Source organism: Pongo pygmaeus, chromosome 7 (genome assembly GCF_028885625.2).
Source record: "Pongo pygmaeus isolate AG05252 chromosome 7, NHGRI_mPonPyg2-v2.0_pri, whole genome shotgun sequence".
NCBI classification, from domain to species: Eukaryota; Metazoa; Chordata; class Mammalia; order Primates; family Hominidae; genus Pongo; species Pongo pygmaeus.
Genome location: NC_072380.2, coordinates 28,057,547 through 28,081,555, shown reverse-complemented (window position 1 = coordinate 28,081,555; position 24,009 = coordinate 28,057,547). Strand labels below are relative to the sequence as shown.

General features: G+C 47.9%; 1 protein-coding gene across 1 annotated transcript in view; it reads left to right on the top strand.

Moving 5' to 3' along the window:
- Positions 1-24,009, top strand: part of SCARA5 (scavenger receptor class A member 5) — a 123,996-nt gene that overhangs the window by 25,832 nt on the left and 74,155 nt on the right. The window contains exon 3 of the mRNA XM_054497362.2: positions 128-256. Coding sequence (XP_054353337.2) covers positions 128-256 — 129 coding nt within the window. The remainder of the gene's footprint in view (positions 1-127; positions 257-24,009) is intronic.

Genomic DNA, 24,009 nt, shown 5'->3' with positions numbered 1-24,009 from the left:
AAAAGGGATGTGAGAAGTTCAACATGAACATCTGCATGCATCAGGGAGAGATGAGACCAAAAAAGAAAAGAGCTTATGGGGTTTTTAAGTGTCTTCTTTCCTTCCTCCTCTTACCCTTATTGTCCAGGTCCATGTCACAAACGGCGGGCAAGCATCTGCTGTACCCAGCTGGGGTCCCTGTCGGCCCTGAAGCATGCTGTCCTGGGGCTCTACCTGCTGGTCTTCCTGATTCTTGTGGGCATCTTCATCTTAGCAGGTAAGAGCAGGCCATTTTTGTCCTGGTCTTTTGGGATGAGGAAGGAAGACCTGGAGCTTCCACTCTTCATTCCCACTGTCATGAGCCCAAACATGGCCCTTATCACCATGGAAACTACGGAGGAAGAAGGGAGAAGCTCTTCAGTAGTATTGCTTATTTTGCCTGGGAGTAGCCAGCAGAGGCTATGTGAGCTTGTGGAATCGAAGAGTCCAGCAGTAGAGACCTAGCTGCTTGGAGTGGCTTCTGAGTTTTCCTGCATCATTGTGGGACATTGTGCATTACACTGAGCCTCCCTGGGCCTCTGGGGTATGGTTTGCACTGAGAAGGCCGGGTATTGTCTTAGCTTCTGGTCCTGGGGTGCCATGAAAATAGTTGTGAGGCACTTTCCTTCCGGTAAACCTGCTGCCCTTTGCAGTTACTGTAGGTAGAATGGGTTTGCCCCAGTTCAGCCAGGCTCTCCTTACCAATTTCTATCTTTTGAGATGGGCAGGTGATGGGCTAGGGCTAGCTTGTTCTCCAGCCATGGAGGAGAGCTCATGGACTCAAGAAGGGATAGAACAGGAGCCTGTTGGCCCCAGGCTGTGAGCAGCCCAGCTCATCACCTCTAGGTAGTCTGTATGAAGACAGATGGTGAAGCAGATGGCTGTAGTGGTCTTCTCCTCACTCCCTTTCAAAGGAAGGGCTGCTCAGTTCCCACCTTTCTCAATGGAGGTAGGTAGGACTGGACACAAGTAAGGCTGAGGGATCAGTTTATTTCCACCTGACATGTCTCACATGAGTACCTGCCTTGCAGCAGGCTCCATGCTAAGATTGGGGGCATAGCTAAATAGGACCCAGGGGCTTCTCTCAAGGATCTCCCAGCCTAGGAACCGAGGCAGGGTCATGCAGATAGAGCCCTGCATCAAGGCAGAATGCAGTGGGCACTGTAATGGGGTGTAGCCCAATGTGATGGTGACAGAGCAGGCACATACAGGGAGGTGCGGCTGCTGCATGGAGCAGGTGGAGTTGGTGGGAGCGAGGCTGCTGGCCAGGCTGAGCTGACTTGGAGCACTGAGGGAGGGGCCCTCGGGTGAAGCCCAGGGCAGGAATCTGGAGGTCTGGCCCTTACAGATAGATGACCTTTTGCTGGAAATTTCGAGGCAGATGGCCAGGACCTCCCCAGTCTTGACTCACTTTCCATCAAGCGGGACTAGTCAGTCGAGTGTTGTAATGGGGTGTTCAATGCTGCCTGCGCCTTCAGGTTTCCACACTCAGGGCAAAGACACTGGGTGGAGTCTGTCCCACCAATGAGCAACCTGAGGGGTGGCCAACAGCAACAACAAGAGAACCTCATGATTCATCCCTGGGACCAGAGGACAGGGGACCAGCAGGGTCCCTTGCAGGCCGAGTGGGCCAGAGGAGGATTTGAACATGTTCTCGGGCTGCTTGGTGAGAGCTTGGGATCTGGGTTTTGTGGATTTGGCTGCGAGGACCATAACAAATTTCTGGAATGTTCAGAAAGCATTCCAGCCCAACAGGAAACCAGAACAGGGACTTTTAGGTGACAGATGCAGAAAAACTCTGCAGAACAGGAACTTTTAGGCGACAGATGGGGGTCTGGAGGAGAGGGACCAGGCTGGTGGGGGGGTTTGGGACAGGCCTCTTCAGGTCCTGGAAGGGCATCGTCTCTTGGGGAAGAGAAGACTTGCAGCGGAGTGACGGTTCTCTTCTGGTGTCTGGATGGCTGCCACGTGGAAAGGGTAGACATGCTCTAGGTGACCCCAGAAGGCAGAGCTAGGACCAACGGGTGGATGTTATTAGGAGACAGATTTCCATTCAAAATAAAGGACAGTTTGCTAACAAGTAGTGCTGTCCAGGATGATGGAAAAAAAGGCTTTCTCCTGGCTTGGAGATTGAATGAGGTTTATAATGATGTCTTGGAAGCTTCAGAAAGGAGGGTGGAACATGGTTTCCCAATCTGATAGAAATGTTGCCATACCTCCTTAATTGTTCCAGCATTTTTCTGATCATTATAATTATCTTTGAACCTGAAGTTTCTGGATACCACATTGCCTGTGTTGAACAAAAATTTGGGGTGGATTGGGACGGAGCTGGTGCAACAGTGTCGTATCTGATCTCTTGGCCCTGGGTGTGTGGCTGCTCTTACCTCCCCAGATTCTTGTCTGGAGAATCATGCTGGCCTCTGGGGGAGGTTTGGTGAGGGCAGCATAGGAAAGGGACTTGGCAAGGTGGTGGACAAGTCTGAGGTTCTTTAAGGAGGCTCTGTCTGATCTTAGAGAGGTTTCTTTACATTGCCTGATTGAAGACCTCGGCGATGCTCCTTCTCAGAGATACCAAGATCAGGGGTTGGGGGAGATCCATGGTCCAGCATGAAGAAGAGCTTGCCTGGCCTTCTGTTGGGTGTCCTGCCATGGGAGAGGGCTTCCCCTTCTTGGGTAGAACTCACTGTCTGTGCCCAGAGAGGTCACCTTGCACAGAAGATCCATTTAAACCATTCTTAAAACCTCCTTGTCAATGCAAATCTCATAGCTCCTACAACTGGATGACAAAATTGTCCACTGCAACCCAGTGCCATATCTGAATACTGGATTGGCAACATCTTGGTGTGCAAATGCTTACTCTTACTGTTTCCCAGTATGAAAAATTTGTAATCAAACTACACCAAAATATGAGTCTTATAAGCCCCACATAGGACTTCTCTCAATTCATCTTCTTGCCCAAATACTGAAAGTAAAAGGCAAACATGTACCTCACGTTTATGCATTATCGAAGTTTACCTGTTTGAAGGTTAATCTGGCCACCACCCAAATTATTCTGTCAATTGGATTCTGCCCATCATCCAACCTGACCAGTGTCCTCCTGGGAGCTTTACTCCGATAATCCCATGCTGACACTGGGTTCTCTTCCCTCAGCTCATAGCCTTTCATCATCTCCCAAGGAGATGGCAAGAGCCTCCTCCTACCTCCAGTTCCTCTAAGCTTTTCTATCTCTTCAACACATTTTGATTATTACCTTGGCTGATGTTTCCCTATTATGTTTTCATTCTGTTCCCAGTTCATTTTTGAACAGTACAGACCATCAGGTTTAAGTTCATGAACTAAAGAATTGAGATTGCCTGGTCATGTGGCCAGGGGGTCCTCAATCCAGCACTTCAGGCAAGATGTCCTTTGCAATAGAATTAAAGGGTCGGAGGGAGCTCAGTCTTACCTATGACTCTTCTAGCCAGTCACTGTGGTGACTGGGTGTGGTCATCAGGAGCCATCTCTTCTTCCCCTTTCCTGAGACAGCTCCGTAGGCAAGTCTGAATTCTCACTGTGGAAATGAAACAGCAGAAAGGGGAAGTGAAAAGATCTGGGATTCGAATGTGGGGTGAGGCTGCAGCATCACAGCAATGTAGCAAGACCACTGGTCTACAGGGAGAGTCCATGGGGAGACATGGGCTCCTCCTGCACCTTAAATTAGTTCTTTTCTAACAGCACCAGTCGGTCATTGTCATCATCATCCTCAACAAGCGCTGAATTTGTGCATGAGTGTTCGGTGAGTGCAGGGCAAAGGGACAAGCCCTAGGAATAAAATGTCATGAGATGTAGGCCCTGCACAGGAGGGTTTAAAATCAGAAACACGTATACCCGCCATCAGGCAATGTGACGTAGTTTCTGCTGTTGCCAAATTATACAAAGGACAGCCCAATCCCTGAGGGCTGGAATGGTTGGGGGAGACCTTGGCCTGTGGCGAGTTGTCCACCTGGCTTTGAACTGAGTATCCCTTTTTTGGATCACCTTGTTTCAAGCAGGTCTGCCCTTGGACTTTGCAGGAAAGAACAGTATGCTCAGAGCCCATGTCCATCTACACTGTAGCTTCCTGATTCTATCACGCATCTTGGGAATAGAAGTGTAATGCCATCATCCTTTATTGGGACACTCTGTCAGAAACAACCTTGTGAAATTTCATCCCTTGTGCTTATTGTAAGAATGATGTCGAGGATGTTATTTGTTGCATTACACAGTGCTGTCCTCAGAGGACCCATGCACCAATTATTTTCTGTGTCAGTCATAGAAGGAGATATGTGTTCCTTGAGGAATTTGTTTTCACCTTATGGAGACTGTGAATCTGAAAGTCTTTAAAATTACTTTCAAGGAGGTAATTAACACAAACTTAAGAGTCAGCTGTCATCCCTTGTATGGGGATATGTGAATTTGAAGGTCATTAAAACAAAAACCTGGGGACAGAATTGTGGTCCACCTGCAGCAAGTATAGAGATTTAAGGAAAGCATTTTTGTGTTAGTCTCATTCCTGGCTTCATTTGGGGTCTCTCTGCTTGATCTTCTTTACCTGGATCTCATCTACTTTAATCTTAGTGTAGTTAATGTATCCTTGTGAATTGCCTTAATTCTTTGTGGAACAAGGAAGGGTGTTATGTACAGTTTTATCTTTACAAATATTTCTGCCTATACTACTTGATTCTTCAAATGCATGATGTTTTTAATATGTGAAAGAATAACAGAGACAAGGGAATCTAAAAATATTTGTAGAAAAAAATATGATTATTTCAGTTTTAACCAAGCACCTAATTGAGATGAATATGGAATAGCTACCCAGGGACATTTAGCTAGTAGAAGTGGCAGGTGTGTGATTAACTATATTAACACATCTACCATGTTATGTACTGCACTGACATCATAGCATTTAAGATGAATATTGAGACAGGCAGGACTGTGTAGACTTCATGCTGGTTACAAGTAGGGACTTTGGAGCCAGCCTGTCTGAGTTTGAACCCTGGCTTCTCTATCACCAGCTATGTGACATTGGCCAAGGCACTCAGCCAAGAGCTTCCTTCTCTGAAAATGGGGGAAATCAGTGTACTCCCTATATTAGTCTGTTTTGCATTGCTAAAAAGGAATGCCTAAGATGGGATAACTTATAAAGAAAAGAGGTTTATTTGGCTCACGGTTTTGCAGGCTGTACAGGCATGGCACCAGCATCTCCTTGGTCTCTGGTAAGGCCTCAGGAAGCTTCCAGTCATGGCAGAAGACAATAGGGAGTAGGCACATCATGTGGCAAGAGACAGAAAGGAGGAGGTCCAACGTCTTTAAACAACTGGCTCTTGTGTGAACTAATGGAGCAAGAACGAACTCATTACCATGAGGGGGATGCCAAGACATTCATGAGGGTATCCTCCCCCATGGTCCAAAGACCTCCCACTAGGCCTCACCTCCAACACTGGGGATCCAATTTCAACATGAGATTTGGAGTAGTAGCTATTGTTATTGTTATTGCTGGCATTGGTATTACCACTATTATTAGCATCGTCACTCTTACTTTTTCTTCATTTTCTTTGCAGTCAATTAACCTTGATAGCATAACCTAGGGTTTAGCCCCAGGTTATCTGTGAAGGCTCTGTAACCTTGGGAACATCACTTTGCTGTCAGAATGGGAGTTCACCCATTTGTAAAGTGAGCAAATTGGGCAAGATTGGTGGTCTCAAACATTTTTTTACCATGACCTACACAACCAGTACACACATATAAGCATAGCTGAGATAATACTTAAATTTGTAATGCCTTTCTACTCTATTCTATTTATGTTTTTTTAAAATGATCACAACTCATTCATTTATTTCATAATTCATGAACAGGATATAAGCTGTAGTCTGAAAAACAATGGGCTAAATGATACTTCTATTGTTCTCTGTGTCTTTCGAGCATTCTGGGAGTAGCTATATTCTCTTCAGGATATGGACTGTGAGGCCAGACTTCTGGGTTCAAATCCAGGCTGTACTATGGAATGGCTCTATCATTTTGAGGCAAATTATTTAACCTCCAAGGGACTTGGTTTTTTCATCTATACAATGGGTTGATCGTGGTACCTACCCCATGGGGCTGTTGTGAGGATTGAATTAAATAATACAGGAAAAATTAAAACTCTTGCAGTGCCTGGCACATAAGTACTCAGTAGGCTGGGGACAGTGGCTTGTGCCTGTAATCGCAGCTCTTGGGAGGCCGAGGCAGGAGGATTGCTTGAGCCTAAAAGTTTGAGATGAGTTTGGGCAACATAGTGAGACCTCATCTTTACAAATAATTAAAAAATGAGCCAAGTATAGTGATATGCACCTGTAGTCTCAGCTACTCAGGAGGCTGAGGTAGGAGGATCACTTGAGCCCAGGAGTTCAAGGTTGCAGTGAGCCATGACTGCATCATTGCGCTCCAGCCTCAGTGACAGAGTGAGATCCTGTCTTAAAAAAAAAAAGAAGTGCTCCAGAAATATTTGATATTATTATTCCCACAATCAGAGACAGTTTGCTTTCAGAATAGCAAAGGATTAGAGACCTACTTGTTTAGCCTGAGCACCCAGTAACTTTGTCTATAAACAGAACTGGGCTCAATGCAGTACGTGTCCATATGCACATGTTTCCAATAAACACACAGGGAAGCCTGGAGACATTGTTGGAGAGGTCCTTGAGGTACCGTGACAGCGCAGGGCTCAGTAAGCCAAGAAAGAGGAACAGAACAGCATTTCCAGGATTGTAGCTCTTTAGGGGAGGGAGTGATCGATGGAGCCAGCAATGCCTCCACCCATGGCACTGAGATGCTTAGCTTCAGTGGGCGTCTCCTACAACCTCCCTCCCGACTTCCCAGACAGACACGGTGTTGTGCTTTTCCCAAAAAACAACTTCAAGTCACAGAAACCCCTTCCTTGTCCTCCTTGACTTTCCCATACACTGTTTCTAGTTCTTCTTGCAGGAACAAATCATAACAAGGCGTTCTCCTCATCCTCACGATTGCTCATCAGTGAGTTGGTAACACCAAGGAAAGTGAACCCAGTTCCTCCACCTTTGTGTCTTTGGGCCCCAGTCTTCACACTCACCATGCTGTATTGCAATGATTGGTTTCTGTGCCGGCTCTCCTTCTAGTCCGGGAGAGCTCTTTCATGATAAGGCACCGCACCTTGTTCACAGCTGTCCTACCACTGCCTACCATCATGTGTTGCATATAGCAGGTAATTAATGGAAGGACTAAACTGAATGCCTCAACAGAATGGCCATCCTTCCAACAGGCTCCAGGTGTGAGTAGTCAACAGAATTAGACATCACTCCTGGGGTGGCCTAGCCAGGGGGGAGTGTGCCAGGCTGTGACCATGGATGTTGATATTAGTTTAAATTCTCATGAGGCTTACTTTTTTTTCTTTTTGAGACAGAGTGTCTCACTCTGTCACCCAGGCTAGAGTGCAGTGGTGCAATCTCAACTCATAGCAACCTCTGCCTCTGGGTTCAAGTGATTCTCCTGCCTCAGCCTCCTGAGTAGCTGGGATTACAGATGCATGACACTAAGCCCGGCTAACTTTTGTATTTTTAGTAGAGACAGGGTTTTGCCATGTTGGCCAGGCCGGTCTTAAACTCCTGGCCTCAAGTGATCTGCCTGCCTCGGCCTCCCAACGTGCTGGGATTGCAGGCGTGAGCCACTGCGCCCGGCCTCTCATGAGACTTTCTAGTGAGACTCATAGTAATACAGGACCCTACATCCAAATGATGGAATACCATGCAGCCCTCAATGATCAGGTCAGATCTCCTCCTCACCCCAACCCCAGATCTCTTTCAAAGGAAACCATTGCCTAGTAGGGGCTCCCCCATTGCGTATCAGTGCCACTGGCTTTGTTGGTCTTGTTGCTTTAAGTTAAATGCAGATCTTGTCAGCGATCCCAGTTAGATGTCAGCACACTGGTTTCTGCCAGGTATTGCAGTCTGTTGGATCTGTTTGGCTCTGGACTTGGACATCTGTCATTTATTTTTAACAATCAGCCTGTGCTATCAATCATGTTGGAGCCAGTGTCCCAAACATGTCCCTATAGTCCCCATTCTGTAGCCTGCTGCCACGCGTGCAGTTCCCCAGAGGACATGACCCAGGGCTTGCCAGCCCATGCACGCATTTCACCCCTTGTATTCTGGGAGGTGAGTCAGGGTTGTTGGAAGTTCCCCGAGCCTCTTCCTTAGACTTAGACTGCACACACCTGAGCAGGTCACTGTACTTCCCCTGCCCCCACCTCAGCTCTGTTGGGTTGCCCTAGCCATCAGAGCTTCTCCTGCAGAAGGCACCTCTGTCTCACCTCAGACCCTGGAAGAGGGGGAGGAGAAGGGATCGAGAGCCAGTTGCCACCCTGAGTTTCCCATGGAAGATTCCACTGCCCAGGGTGATGCCTCTGACCACGTCTGAGCTGGGTAGAAGTTGGGGGCAGAGACTGCTGAAACACTGCCTGTGAATCTGACAAGTACTCCCTGTTTTCTGGAGCTTCAGCCAAAGCCCTATTTACAGCACTCAGGACACTGCAGAGCACCCATCTCTCAGCTCCATCCCACTGCAATCCTTCTAGGCAAAAAGCCAAATCCAGCCACCACCTGTTTTTATAAAGTTTTACTGGAACACAGACGTGCTCACCCATTTGTGTACTGCTTGGCTGCTTTCGTGCTGCAATAGGGTTCAGTAGTCTGTGTGCCTGCAGAGCCTAAAGTATTTACTACCTGGCCCTTCACAAGAAAACCATTTGCCAACCCTGTGCTAGGCTTCACTGATCACTGATTAAAGTAGCCCTTTAATCCTTCCTCCCTGGATTGCAAGTTATAGTTTTCAGAGATTTTTGCATACATTGTGTCATCTAATTCTTACAACAATCCTAAGGAATCCAGAAAATAGCTCAGTTTATAAATGAGGAAACTGAGACTTAGACGCATTGCCTGCTCTGGCCCACGGCCCCACAGCTGGGGAATGGGCGCCTGGATTGCAGCCGGGAATGGCATGAATTGAGGGCTTCTCCCACCCGAGCCTCCTGGTCTGAGGCAGAATCTAACACCCAGTGGTGAAGTGCATGGCACCGGAGTCAGACTGCCAGGGTACAAACTGTGACTTTGCCAATTGCTATGTGACTTCAGGCAAGTTTTTCAACCTACCTGATCCTTAATGTCCTCATCTGTAGAGCAGAGCAGAAGGGATTACTCTGCCCACTTGGAAGTGTTGTGGTGAGGATGAAATTAATTCATCCATGTTAACCGCCTAGAACAGTGCTCGGCAGGTGGGATGTATCATTGGTGTTTGTTAAGTGATTTATAACCGGGTGTAAGTGCCACAGACTGCACAGTAATCCAGCTTCGTTTCACCACGCTGTACGGAAATATCAAGAGAAACGTGTCAAGTGCTTTGATTTCTATCCCAGGAGCCAGGATTGGAGGAAACTTGAGAGTCATCATGCAGTGCCCAACCCTTGCTAAGGAAAGGAGCTATTCTATTTAAGCAAAAAGAGAAAGGGAGTGAGCTTGAGTCCACCTCTCCCTTCCTCCTGCAGCTTTGCACCTCCCTGTCCATGGCTTGGCCTCTGTGCCTCCTAAACCCACCTCTCCTCTTGCTTTCTGGAACTATCTTCTGCTGGGTGTGCCCAGAGCTACCAGGCAGATTTTGCCATTTACCGGGGGCTTTGAATTTGGACTGGCATGGAAGCTGAGCAACTAATGAGCTCCTGTCCTCCACCCTTTTGGAGAGAAGTTATAAGTTCTGGGAATTTCTGTGACAGTCCTGCAGGCATCGTGTCTTGGCTGACCTCGCCCAAGGCTTGGGGCCCTCTCCCATCAAATCCCAAACAACAAACACTTACTGGGTGCCAACAAGGAGCCTGGCACCGAATGAGACCCAGGGAGATGGGAAGAGAAATAAAGAGAGGCCCCTGCTGTGAGGATTGTACTGACTGGCAGAGCAGATATGCATAAAATATGCTATCAAGCACAGGGCAGATCAGAAGCTTGAGAACTAGGAAAACCTGAGGTCAAGTATTTGATCATTTACGAGCTGTCATCTGGGGAAATTGTTTAAGCCTCTCTGGACCTCATTTTTAAAAACCAGTAAAATGGGGATAGTAATGAGTAATCATCAGTTTGATGAAAATTCAGTGAGATAACATATGAAGTGCTTTTGCACAATGTCTGGCTTATACTAGGGCCTCAATAAACATTTCCCTGTAAATCTCAGAATAGAGGTTTCTGAGAAGTCCCAGTTTAATTCAGGGAAGCAATCATAGGTGTCCTTTGCTGCCCATCTCTACCTGCTTTACTTGTAAATCTCAGGCCTTGTCCCTCTTCTCTCCTTTTATATATGCATATATATTATCGTGGGTTCGGGGATGTATGTACGGGTTTGTTACATGGGTATATTGCGTAATGGTGTGATGTGAGCTTCTAGTGCAAATAGCATCACTCAAGTACTGAACATTGCACCCCATAGGTAGTTTTCCAACCCTTACCCTCCTCCTCTTCTCTTTAACTGAACTGTCTTTCTAGTGACCGCCATCAAGTTCCATCAGATTCCGTCTCTGTCTTCGCCTGAATTCCACCTTCTCGTGGTCTCCCCACTTGGTTATTTAACAAACATCATCTCAAACCCAATGTGTAATCAGAAGTCTTGACTTTTCTCTCCCAAACCTGCTTCTCCTCCAGTCCTTTCCATCTCTGTAAATGACACCATGATCTACCTGAAACCAGCGCATGCTCCCAGCTGTATCTTACCTGCCCCCCATGTTCATGCATCAGAAACCCTGAGGAGCTCCCAGCACCCTGACCTGCACCCCTCCAGTCGTCGACACGTAGAGTTGCCAGTGTTAGCCAATAAAAATACAGAAGCCCAGTAACTTGAATTTTAGATAAGCAATGGGTAATTTTCTAGAAAAAGTAGGTACCAAATACTTGGTGGAAGCACCCAGGAGGGAAAAGGGGGAGGCAGAAGGGCTCTTACATTCCTGTCCAGTCTCCAGTCTTCAGGAGGTGGAGGGTGGAATGGTGGGCAGTGGCCATCCCTGGTCTGTCTCTGTTTTTAGCAGAGCCTGCTGGCCCCTCATTGGGACCTCCAGGCAGATGGTGTGTTTGGTTTTGTTAGGACAATGTTCACCTTCACCCCATGCTTCCAGCTCAGAGACGGGAATCCCAAGTCTTCCTTTGCCCGTGTGGCCTTCCCGTGTGCAGCCCAGAGTGGCCCGGCAGCTGGCAGCATCCCTGGGTGCCAGCCTTTCTCTACGCTCCTTCTGGAGGCCTCATATTCTCTGACACCCTTTTTGGAGCAATCCAAGGGACGCAGGGAACTGGGGGTAGGGTGGCCCCTTGCTGTGTTCCCGTCTTGCTCTGCTGGGAAACCCTGGAAGAGGACCAGCTCCGGGAGCATGATAGGACCTCTCCCAGGGTCCCTCGCTGTGTTTCTGTCTGGCAAGAGTCCCAATCTGAGCTCAGCTGTCAGCCAGTGGGGGTGCCAGTAACACTGGTCACAGGGATCTCCACCTCTAGAGGGGTCTCTGGAGCCCCTGGATGAACATGGGGTGGGCAGTGACAATGGTGTCAGAAGTGACTTGTAGGATGCCAAGGTGCCACCTCTGAGGGTGGGAAGTGGCAGATCCTACAGAGCCCCCACCATGTTGAGTCACACTGGATGGAGTGCTTCTGCAAAGCACTTTGTTTCTCCTGCTTGTTGTCAAAAACAACAGTCTGGCAGGCTGTCTTCTGCGAGACATTTTCAGTCTATTGTCTGCCAGAGCTTTGGAAAAATGGCATCTTTCTGGGAGGAGTCAAGGAAAGAAAGGCATTGCTTATTTACCAATTAACACTTGTCCCCTGACCATTGGCTGTGGCCATTTATCACATCTAAACAAGCCAGTTCCTTGAGGAAGTCAATGACCTTTCAGGATCTATAAAAGTAGTTTATATGCTTTGGCTCAGAAATCCTCTTCTATTTGTCTCCAGGAAATGAGTACAAAGAAAGAAAATGGCATATGTATAAAACTCAACCACATTCTTCATAATCACTCAAAGCTGGAAAGAACCTAAGTGTGCAGTCTTAGAGCGTTGTTTAAAAGACAGTTAACACAAAGGAGCATTATGCAGCCATTTCAAATGTAACTATGACATACATGAGAGAGTGTTTATGAAATTGCGTTAAGGGAAAAAAAAAGCACCCCTTAGTGTGTATACACTGTGAATGCTGTTGTGCAAACAAACATATATTACAAAAGGGCAAAGGATGGAGGGGAATTTAGAGAAATGAAAACCGTGGTGGAGTGGGTGGGAGGTTTACTGGTACACATTCTCTCAATTTCCTCAATGTTGTTGGGGTTCTTCATAAGACCACCCTTTTAAGAGGTCACAGGAATCTTCTGTCACCCCAAGAACACAGCCCCCAGCATGGTGTTGACTGCCCTGGTGGAGGGGCCAGCTGGCCTCTTCTAGTCCTTTTCCTGGTTTAAGGTCCCTGACAGCAGAGGGTCTTGGTGCCTGGGAAGAGCCAGGGACAGAAGCTGGGTAAGTGCCCTGAGGACACAAGCAAAGGAGAGACAGGGTGACAATACAGTCAGAGCTGGGAACAATGAGTTCTGCCCTCAGCTTTGTAAATGGGACAGAGGCCCAGGGAGGGAAAGTGTCCTGCTTAGGGTGGCAGAGTGGGACCTGCATCGGAGGCTCCAGTCTCCCAGGAATCCCTGCCTCCCTCCTCTGGGGTCCCAGCTGCTCCTCAGATGCAGACCTCGACTTTCTGGAGCCCCCCAGGCTCTCGATGCCTATTGCTTTGCTCTGCCAATTAAAAAAAAAAAAAAATCTTCAACCTTCTTTGGGTGTTAACTCATTATTCAGATGCTCCAAATTTCCCATACGATGTTTTTCTAAGGTGACTCCCCCGATGGGCCCGATCCTCCTTCCCATCAGGGGCACACCCCAGGGTTTTGATCTGAGTCTTGGAGCTTGCGTCTGCCTTTGGGCTTCGCCACGCATCTCATGCGTGTTCTCATAACTCTGAGTCCTGATTTCTATGTGTGCCAGCAACTGCCGTCTAGAGAGCTCCATGTGAAGGGCACTGGGGACTTCCAATTCAACAGTCCCAAACCCAAACTTACTGTCCCCTCTCATCGCAGCCTCCCTTCTTTCTCCCTTCAATTAATAACATAACCGTCTAAGGTATAAGATTCACTTTATGGAGTTACCATCATTGTTTAAGCTGAATCTCCACTGTAGGACCCTCTACCCAGCTCTCTACCTGAGAGGCTGGACAGAGCAGTGGGTCAATGAAAACCCACAGCTGGCAAGTGAAGGAGATGTAGGACTGTTCCTTAGCTGGGGCCCCAGTGGGTGGCCCACCGCATCCTCAGTGGGCAGGAAGAGCAAAGGGCTTCCGCAGCAGAACCACCCATGCCTCTGGACTTCGGACTCTGGAGACAGCCTGAGAGGCCACCTTTTCCTGATCTTTTGAGAGTCTCCTTGTTTCTTCAGTGTCCTGGCCCCCTGGGTTCCCTTGTGCTTCCATCCCATGGCTTCCTGTCAGCCTTTGGCCCCGGTTGTCAGCCTTCGGGCCATCTGCTTTCCCTCTGGATTGGGCTGTAGGAAGAGAGCAAGGATTCAGGGCAGCCCTCTCCGGCTCTGCTTCAGGGTCTGACATCCACATGGATCTGACATTTATCCTGCAAAAGTGACCTGCTTTAAGCAATACCCCGTGCACTCTTGTGCTAAAAAAGAGTTCCTGCCTCTCTTTCTCTTTCTGGCTTTTGACAAAAGGCTCCCTTCCGTTATCCTGGCTTGGCCTGTGTTTGGTTCCAAAAGGAACTGGTTATGTGTTACTACTAGAAAAGGGGTGAAGAGAGAGTGGGAAAAAAATCCACTCTGTCTCACAGTGTTTCGCTACAATAAATAATGCTTGCACACAATCCATTGTCCATATGGCCAATGATTTCCTTAGGATAAGTCCCTACTGGGAGTATTGCTGTCAAAGTGGGTATATGTTTAAGGCTTAATAGAAAGACTGTACCAATTTGCAGGGAATGACAGGATTTTTCATTATTCTGCCTCTCTGCATGGTTTGTTACTCTCAGGCCCACAGGAAGGTCTTGCTGGCTGTGAGGAGTGAAGAGTACAGGGCTAAGGGAAGTAGCTCTGCAGGGTCTGCAGCCTGCGCTTCTGGGCAATGGCAACGAAGGCAGAAAGCCCCCTGACCACTCCCTGTGCAAGGACTTGGTCCGTAAAGACTGGGATCTGCACCCCAACCCTTGATCTCCAACTGCCAGATGGTCAGAAAACAACCGCCCAGCTGTGTCCATCTCCTAGGACTGCTCAAAGTACCTCAAACCGGGTGGTTTTAAACAACAATTTATTTTCTCACAGCTCAGAGGCTGGAAGTCCAAAAAAGGCATGAGCAAAGGCTGCCCTCCCTCTGGAGGCTGTGGGAAAGGCTCCTTCTTCGCCTCTTCCAGCTTCTGTGGGTGCCAGCCACCCCTTTGTTTCTTGGCTTGTAGGCGCATCGCTAAAATCTGCGCTCCCATCGACACCCAGCCTTCTTCCCTACGTGTCTGTCTCTGTGTCCAGATCTCCCTGTTCTTCTAAGGACACTAATCATATTGAGTTTAGGACCACCTCAACCCAATACAACCTCATCTTAGTTTGATTACACCTGCCAAGAGTTTATTTCCAAATAGGTTCTGGGTGGACATGAGTTTGCAGGGGACACTATCCTGCAAAAGTGACCTGCTCTAAGCAACACCCTGTGCACTCAGGGCTAAGAGAGCATGTCACCTGGAGCTCACATGTCCCTCCTTCTGGGTCATGCTTTGAGGACCTGGGACTGGAATTCCCTGGTGTATTCGAGTTCACTCGAAGTCATTCCCAGTGAAAAATGTTGAAAGGAAGAAGGGATTCCGGGTCTCCTCTTCTCCAGCCGTGTCTCAGGGAACCTCCCCTGCATGAGAAAGAGGAAGGATTTGGCTTCCTCCTCTGGGTATAGGAGGCACATTCTCTGGCGTGGAGCACGCTTGCATTCTAGGTGGGGCTCTGCCTTCCACCTTACCGTGTGGCCATGGGCAGTCACTGATGGCACCGTGCAGGATGGGACGTGCCTCTGCACTGGAGGTCCAGCCTTGGGTCTCCTGACCCCGGCACTGCCACAGGCTGTGTGACCTTGGGCAGGAGGCCTTGCCTCTGTGAGCCACGGGGGCCTGACCACTTGACACATCAATGGTCACCAGTCATTCATTGGTCACCAAGAAAACCCATGTCTACTTTGGGGCTTTTTAAAGGTTCTGTTGGAGGCTCTGGGTTGAGAATTTCTGGGCTGGACCTTCAGAGCTCCATTGGCGCCGATCAGTTTTTGGACCTTGGGAGTAACCACAGCTCCGGCTCCCACAGTGCTCTCCTGCTCCACTCAGCACAGCTCTTGTCCTGCTCAGGCATTGATACTGGTTTTCTGTGTCTGACTCCACACTAAACTGTGACCTTTCTGGGGACACATACATGAATCCCTCTGTATCATTTACTAGCCTAAATTTTAGAATTACATGGACTTGCATTTCAAACCCATTCTGCTCTTTTTAAAAATTCCATGAGTTTGGGCAAATTTCTAAACCTCTTTGAGCACCAGTTTTCTTATCTGTAAAGTGGGGATCCTAAGGCCATCCTCTGAGTAATGTGGAGACCCTTAGATGAAATGATGTATTGAGCACCTACCATTCCTCTTGGGAAGGGGTGAGTCCCAGTGTATGGTAATACAACAGCAGTTATTGGTGAGGTCTGTGGAATAAATGGCTTAGTCCACACTGACCTTTTTTTTTTTTTTTCCATAAAGCTGAGTGCTGAAATAGGAGTTTTGTCACAGAGCTCGTTCCGATCAGTTGAATTGGTACAGAGGTGCTGTCTGTTAATATACGCTCAAGGAAAATGCTGGCACTGGATTCCGAGGCATTGCTAAGTGTCTCAGTCAGTGTCACCCTGAGACCAAGGTACCTGCCCTGGTCCCTATGTGTTAGAGGGCCCCACTCTGTCCCTCTGGCCGCTTCCCAACCCACAAGGTGAGGCGTCCTTAGGGCTAAGAGAACATGGCACCTGGAGCTCACATGTCCTTCCTTCTGGGTCATGCTCTGGGGACCTGGGACTGGAATTCCCTTCCCCAAAGCCTCAGCTTTCTTCCAGGTCCTTTGGACTTTATGGGAGAGGAAAACCACGGTGCTGGCCAGAGGGTGACAAAGGGAGGGTTGCTTGCCAGCATTAGGTGGGGTTTAGAGTTGGCCGTGCAGGCTGGGATGCCCCCCAAGCACAGGCATGAGACCTGTGTGGAAAGGGTCTGCTCAAGGATGGGATTGGGGGTGTGTGTGGGGTGGTGGTCTCCTTACAAGGCAGGGATCTGGACCAGGTTCCAGGTAGTCGTGCATATTCCTGGCAACCCCGAGGTCTGGCTCGCATCAAAGTGCAGACATAGGTGGTTTAATAGCAAAGAGCGTGCGGGTGTCCCTGCCTCAGCCCCTGGGGCTGGCATGCAGTTGGCAGGAGGATGTGCTAGACCCCTTCCCCTCCTTGGTGGCTCTGCACCTGCCCTGGCTGCAAGGACTCACTCCCAGGTGGCCAGTGGGTGGCATTCCCCCAGTGTTTCCAGGCTCTCAGCCCCTTTCTCACCACAAGGAGCCACAGTGGGCTGGCCACATTACTGAGCCTCCCTGGGCCTCTGCTCAGGCCCTGGTGGACCTGCCCAAGGCCAGCCTGCTTGTTCATGCTTGGCAGCACCATCAGCAAGGCCAGCTTAGTCCAGCTCCAGAACTTTCTGCAACAGCCCTTCTTTCTGTGGATGGGCAGTGGCTCCCCTCAGGTCCCACCCCACTGCAACCTGCAGGGCCTCTTCAGGAGCCAGACCCACGTCCCTGGCCCCTTCTGCACCCGGGCAGGCTGTAGGGGAGGACTCAGACCTAAGACACTGCCAGGCAGGGGCTTTTCCCATCTGGCTCCGGGTACCATGGGCGTGAGTTTCCACGGGGAAAAGCTCTCTTGCTGGGATACGGTTGGGGTGGAAGGAGGACAGGAGGTGAGTCAGGCACTACTGCTGCTCTCCGCTCTGCCTGCCCTGCTTCTAGGCTGAGTTATGCAGCAACAGTGGCCTGATTCCTGAGCTGCTCAATCCATAGTGTCCCAAAGACCCCCATGCTCCCACATGGTAGCTGCCAACCTCACCCAACTCCACCCTTACAGTTACAGTAGTAATCATATTTCCCGTCCAATAGGTTACTTGAGCCTCACCCACTGCTCTGAGAGACACTATTAACCCCATTCACAGATGAGAAGACTGAGGTCCAACGAGGTTGATAGTTCTTATAGGAGAAAATAAATAGGTGCTGATTAAATTTAAAGGGCACTGGTGGTTAAGGGCAAAGCTGGGCTGACTCTGGTTTCCTGGTCAAGAGCTCGGTCTCACTAATCTCCGCTGTCTCCCTGTGATTGCCACCTGGCTTCTACCGAGGAAATACAGATTAGCTGGAAAGCCAAGCTCTGAGCCAGGTGGGCTCTGCTCATGTGTGATCAAGACAGGCCTGGGCCTCAGGTCCCCTGAAGCTCACTGTTCTGTCCACCACACCACCGGCCTCTGAGCAAGAAGTAGATAGGGAAACTGAGGCACCCCGAAGTGAGGGACAAGGAGGGTGGCTTCCCACAAAGAGTAGTAGCCCCAAGCCAATTTTGGGCTCCACCCGCTTGTGCTTCGTTCATTCAGCCTGGTCATGTGGGTTTTTATAATATCTGCTTTTACAATATAAACTATATACATAGATATACACAAACAGCCATAATACCACATTGCAAATTACAAAGCAAAACGCATGAACTCTCAAGGATGGATTTTTAAATTTCCTTGATAAAGCTGGGGCTTATGGAAAAGTGCCCATTCCCGTCTGTAGTCCATTGCTTTCAATTTAACTAGGCGTTTGGGGCTGGAATCGTTTTTTCCTCCCCTTTCAGTCTTGGAGGGAGTCCCACAGCTAGGCTTCCTGCGCTCAGCTGTTTGTTTTTCTTCCTTGGAGAGGGACTGGGGAATGTTACCCACCAAGCCCCGTGGGACTGGCCAGTTTGAAGAGCTCTCCAGGCCCCTAGCTGCTCAAATCCCAAACACATGGAACCGGGCCACACCCTTCCACCCAGTGGACAGAAAGGCTGGCCTGGCGATCCCGATCCCGACCTGACCTGCCGGTGGAACGGCCCAGCCCCAGGCCCTGCTGCCTTTGTATTTGATGGAAGAGAAGATGGGGGAAGGGGAAGGAAGGCTCCAGCTCGAGGCTCCCAGCCAGGTCTTGAGACTCCAGTTGTGAAAGCTGAGCTGGGTCCTCGCTGCCTCCCTCCCAGAGGGCCCATCTATCTTGTGGCCTTGGGTGTGGCCAAGGCTGAGTCTGAGTAATTGCATGCCTGGAGCAGCCAGACCCTCCCCTAAGTCACCGCCCTCACCCTGGGGAGGAGGCCTACGACCCAGCCCGAGGCCAAATCTGTCGTCCACCCCCGACCCCACCCAGCTCCCCTCCTCAGTTACCTTTTAGAATTTTCTTTATTCTCGTGAAATACACAGAACATAATATTTATCATTTTAACCATTTTTAAGTGTAAAGTTCAGTGACATTAAGCATGTTTACATTGCCGTGCAACCATCGCCACCATCCACCAGTAGAACTCTTCATATCTCCAAGCTGAAACTGCATTCACTAGACCTGAACTCCTTATTCCCCCAGCCCCTGGCAACCCCCATTCTACTTTCTGTCTCTATGGATTTGTCTTCTCTTGGGGACCCCATATCAGTGGAATCAGACAGTGTTTGTCTATCATTTATTTATTTTATTTTTTCACTCTGTCACCTAGACTGGAGTACGGTGGCGTGATCTCAGCTCACTGCAACCTCCGCCTCCCGGGTTCAAGCGATTCTCCTGCCTCAGTCTCCCAAGTAGCTGGGATCACAGGCATGCGCCACCATGCCTGACTTTTTTTTTTTTTTTTTTTTTAGTAGAGATGCAGTTTTGCCATGTTCAGGCTGGTCTCGGACTTGGGCCTCCCAAAGTGCTGGGATTACAGGCGTGAGCCTTTATGACTGGTTTATTTCACTTAGCGTAATGTTCTCAAGGTTCATCCAGGTTGAAGCAGGGGTCAGAATTTCCTTCCTTTGTAAGGCTGAATACTATTTCATTGCTTGGCTAGACCACATTCTGCTTATCCATCCGTCAGTGGACATTTGGGTTGCTCTCATCTTTCGGCTGCTGTGAATAATACTGCTATGAACATGGGTGTTCAGGTATCTGTTCAAGCCCTTGCTTTCAATTCTTTTGGGCATGCACCCAGAAGCAGAATCTCTTGCCCTTTGGATTTTTAAGCCAATTTTCCCTTGGAAGTCCAACAGAGGCTGGGTGCAGTCGCTCATGCCTGTATTCCCGGCACTTTGGGAGCCCAAGGCAGGTGGATCACCTGAGGTCAGGAGTTGGAGACCAGCCTGGCCAACATGGCGAAACCCTGTCTCTACTAAAAATACAAAAAGTAGCCGGACGTGGTAGTGTGTACCTGTAGTCCCAGCTACTTGGGAGACTGAGGTGGGAGAATCACTTGAACTTGGGAGGCAGAGGTTGCAGTGAGCCAAGGCCACACTACTGCACTCCAGCCTGGGTGAGGAGCGAGACTCCCTCTCAAAGAAAAAAAAAAAAGCCCAACAGGATATTCTGACCACCTGGGACCTCTGTTCGCTAGGAGAGACAGAAGAAACCGAAGGAGAACAGTGAAAAAAACCAAAAGCTAAGGGGATCATGAATTCAGTCATTCTACATGACCTCAGTTCAACGAGGTTGCTAAAACAGAAATCGGGGAGGGGTGGGTTGTTATTTGAAATGCAGATCCCACCCCTTCCTAAATCAAAAAGGGGGGCATTCCATTCACTGGGATGAAGAGGGCAAAGGAGGCCTCGTCAGATTCTCTCTGGCCCTGGGCACACTTGGTGGTGCCTACAATGACCCATAATCCACTGTGCCCAGGGCTCCTGGTCCTACCCTTAGATAGAGCCAAATTAGCCCTGTCTGGCTGGGTTGTCTCTTATAGTCTGTATTAGTTTGCTGAGGCTGCCATAACAAAATACCGCAGCCTGCATGGCTTAAACAATAGATGTAGTTACTTTCTCTCAGGAAGGCTGCAAGTGCAAGATCAAGGTGCTAACAGGGCTGGTTTCCTTTGAGTCCTCTCTCTATCCATGGTTGATTGAATTTGAGAATGTGAAACCAGCAAATACAGGAGGTCCAATGAAGGGACTGAGCATCTGAGGATTTTCTGTGGGGGGTCCTGGAGCCAACCCCCTTCAGAGAAGAAGGCTGCACTCATAATTCCACTCCTCTAAAGTCAGTTGTTTTCACAAACCCTGGTTTTCTTTTAATCCTATGTGTGTATGTGCTTGCTTCCTGTGATAGCGTATGCATTTCCCGCATTGTTACATGGCAGACTTCATGGTTGTCATTTTTAGAGCTTCATTAAAGTTTATCTGGTTAATGTACCATGATTTAATTGTTCCTAATTGCTCATCCACGACTTCTCTAGGTTTTCACTGCTACAAATAAGAGAGTGATAAATTTCTCACAGCTATAGCATTTCCCTTCTTTTGGGTTACTTCTTAAATTCCCAGGAGGGAGACTATTTTGCAAAGGATGTGAACATTTTTATGGCTATTGATATTTTTTGCCAAGTTGCCTTCCAAAAATATTTGCACAGTCATCAGCAATGTTTAAACACACTAGCGTTCACCACGGTCTTGCCAGCATGATGTAGCACTGTTCCATTACTTTTAGAGATTTCCTTTTGTAAACTTTGCATTTCTTTGATAGCTAATAATCTCGTCAAGCTTTCCATACATTTGATTATTACTTGTGTCATCTCTTAAGGAGACTGGCTGTTTAAGCCTTTTGCCTGGTTACTATGTGAGGTCAAATCAGGCATTTATAAAGTATCTAATACATACTCACTACCGTGGGGTGCTATAGGGGGACCAAGGAAGTGTAAGACCTGGTTCTTATCTTCCAGAAGGCTATGATTGACACTCACATCTTATTTACTTGTTGTTGATTTGTTTGTACTCAACCTGCTGCTTTGCACAACCTGTATGCTTCATAAATCTTTGTTTTATGTAGTTAAATCCCAGATGACATGTTTGTCGTCTTTGTGGTTCACAGAGATCAGCACTCAATTCAAAGGAATGCAGAATCAGAATCCAAAATGAGGCTGAAACCCAGAGTGATAGCTTAGACCTGCTCAATATGGACACACATGAAGCAGTGCCCCACAAAATGGGGAAGCCACGGCTTGACATCAGTTTTTAAAGCAAGGTTGAGGGTTTGAGTTTGGCAGGATGCAGTCTATGAGTCAGTGTGTGACATGTCTGTCACCAAAAGCTATTGTGATCAAAGTTATGTTCGTAGAGAGTAAGGGAGGCACCAGTCTTATTTGGCTCCATGCAAGTTAGAAAACTCCTCAGTGTTTCTTTTTTGTTTTGTTTTATTATTATCTTTTTAGAGTCTCATTCCCATCACCCAGGCTGGAGTGCAGTGGGCACAATCACGGCTCACTGCAGCCTCTACTTCCTGAGCTCAGGTGATCCTCCCACCTCAGCCTCCGGAGTAGCTGGGACTACAGGCTTATACCACCACACCTGGCTAATTTTTTGTATTTTTAGTAGAGATGGTTTTGCCGTGTTGCCCAGGCTGGTCCTGAACTTCTGGGCTCAATTCATCCACCTGCCTCAGTTTTCCAAAGTATTGGGGTTATAGGCATAAGCCACAGCGCCTGACCTCAATTATTATTATTATTTTTTTTGAGACAGGCTCTCGCTCTGTCACTTAGGCTGGAGTGCAGTGGCGCGATCTCAGCTCACTGCAACCTCCGCCTCCCAGGTTCAAATGATTCTCCCACCTCAGCCTCCCAAGTAGCTGGGATTATAGGCAACTGCCACCATGCCCAGCTACTTTTTTTTTTTTTTTTTTTTTTTTGTATTTTTACAAAATGGAGTTTCACCGTATTGGCCAGGCTGGTCTCAAACTCCTGACCTCAGGTGATCCATCCACCTTGGCCTCCCAGAATGCTAGGATTACAGGCATGAGCCACCATGCCTGGTCTCAATTTTTTATTTTTTTAAAAATATTAAACCTACAGAGAAGTTGGAAGCTATAAAGAGTGCTATACACCCTTCATTTTAACATTGTTAACATTTTATACCATTTGCATGTACCTGCTCTCTCTTCTCGCCCTAGGTTTGTTATTACCATTTTTAATTTTTGTGGAACCATTTGACAGTGAGTTGCAAACTTCACCCCTAAATATGTTAGTGTGTATTTACAAGAACAAGGACATTGTCTTATATCACCACTATACAATTACTGAATTCAAGAAATCTAATGCTGATTATAAATACAGTATATCATCCATATTTAATTTTCTTCCGTTGCTCCAAGAATGTCCATTATAACCATTTTTAAAACTCCTGATGCAGGATCCAATCCAGAATATACATGTGGTTTTCATGGCTCCATAGTCTTTTCTAGATGGGCTCCTTGCCTTTCACGTATTTCATGACATGGACATTTTAAAGAATACAGGCCAGTTGCTTGCTATCCTGTCCTTTAACTTGGGTTTGTTTAATTGTTTTCCCATGATTGATGTAGGTTAAACCTTCCTGGCAGTAACACTTTCTAAATCCTTTGAGGAGGCGGACTGTGTCAATTTGTTCCTGTATTGGTAATGGTAAGTTTGGTTAAGGTAAATTTGGTCAGAATTATCTACTGTAAAGCTATCTTTTATTCCCTCTAATTAAGAAGTGATCTGTGGGGAGACACTCTGAGGCTGTGTAAATACACTGAATCCCAGCAATCCTTTACTCCATGATTTTAGCGTCCACTTACAATTCTTGGCCGAGTCAGTTATTACAAAGGTGGTCATCAAATGTGGCTTTTCTAACCCTCCTCATTGCTGTTTTCCTCTCTCACCACTGCAGTGTAAGGTGGCTGCAGACAGTGGTGTGCTGGTCAGCTCTGATTACGTGCATCTTTTCCTAACTCCGTAGTCAATGATGTCATGTTGGTAGCTTGAAGTCGGTCATAGTGGGATATTTACACCTCAAACATTGGCAAGCACCACAGCTTAGGCTTCTCCCCAACCCCTTGGAGAACCAGTTGTTAAACATTTATCAGCATACCACTGGATGTGTTTAAGCTAAAACACATTCAGGAAAGAATGACTTTGGCAGTAAAGGGACTTTATAATTATTTTTAGTCAGAGTCTCACTCCTGTCACCCAGGCTGGAGTGCAGTGCTCACTGCAGCCTCCATTTCCCAGGCTCAGGTGATCCTCCCACCTCAGCCTCCGGAGTAGCTAGGACTACAGGCTCACACCACCGTGCCTGGTTTGTAAAAATATAAGCTTTTTGTATTTTTAGTAGAGACAGGGTTTTGCCATGTTGGCAAAGGAAAACTTAAGGAAAGGGGATCCATCTTCAAATATTTAAAGGGCTATCTTGTGGGGTACCCTCATTAGTTAGGATGCAACCTCCTAATACACCCCACCCTTTCTCCCTCTTGGTGCTCCAGTGTTGGATGGGTCTTTCAAGGCATCACAGGACTGCACCTCTCCCACCACTGCCTTCCTATCAAGGAGCCAGCAGGGGACAGAACGGAACACAGAGGGTGCAGGTCACCTTGAGCAGGAAGAGGGATGCTTCTTACTCTCATCTTAGAAGAAGCAGTGTGTTTGCAGAACTATGGCGAGGTGCAGAGGAGGTGGCATTCATGCTAAATGATGCAGAAGAGATGGTGTTCTTGCCAAATGGCTTTCATGTTCTTGGTAAAGTGGATACAATTACTTCCAAGAATGAGAGGCAAAGCAGGCTTCAGCATTAAGAAGCATGAAGATGCTTTGAGATAGCAGCGAAGGGCATTTTTTTTTCCAG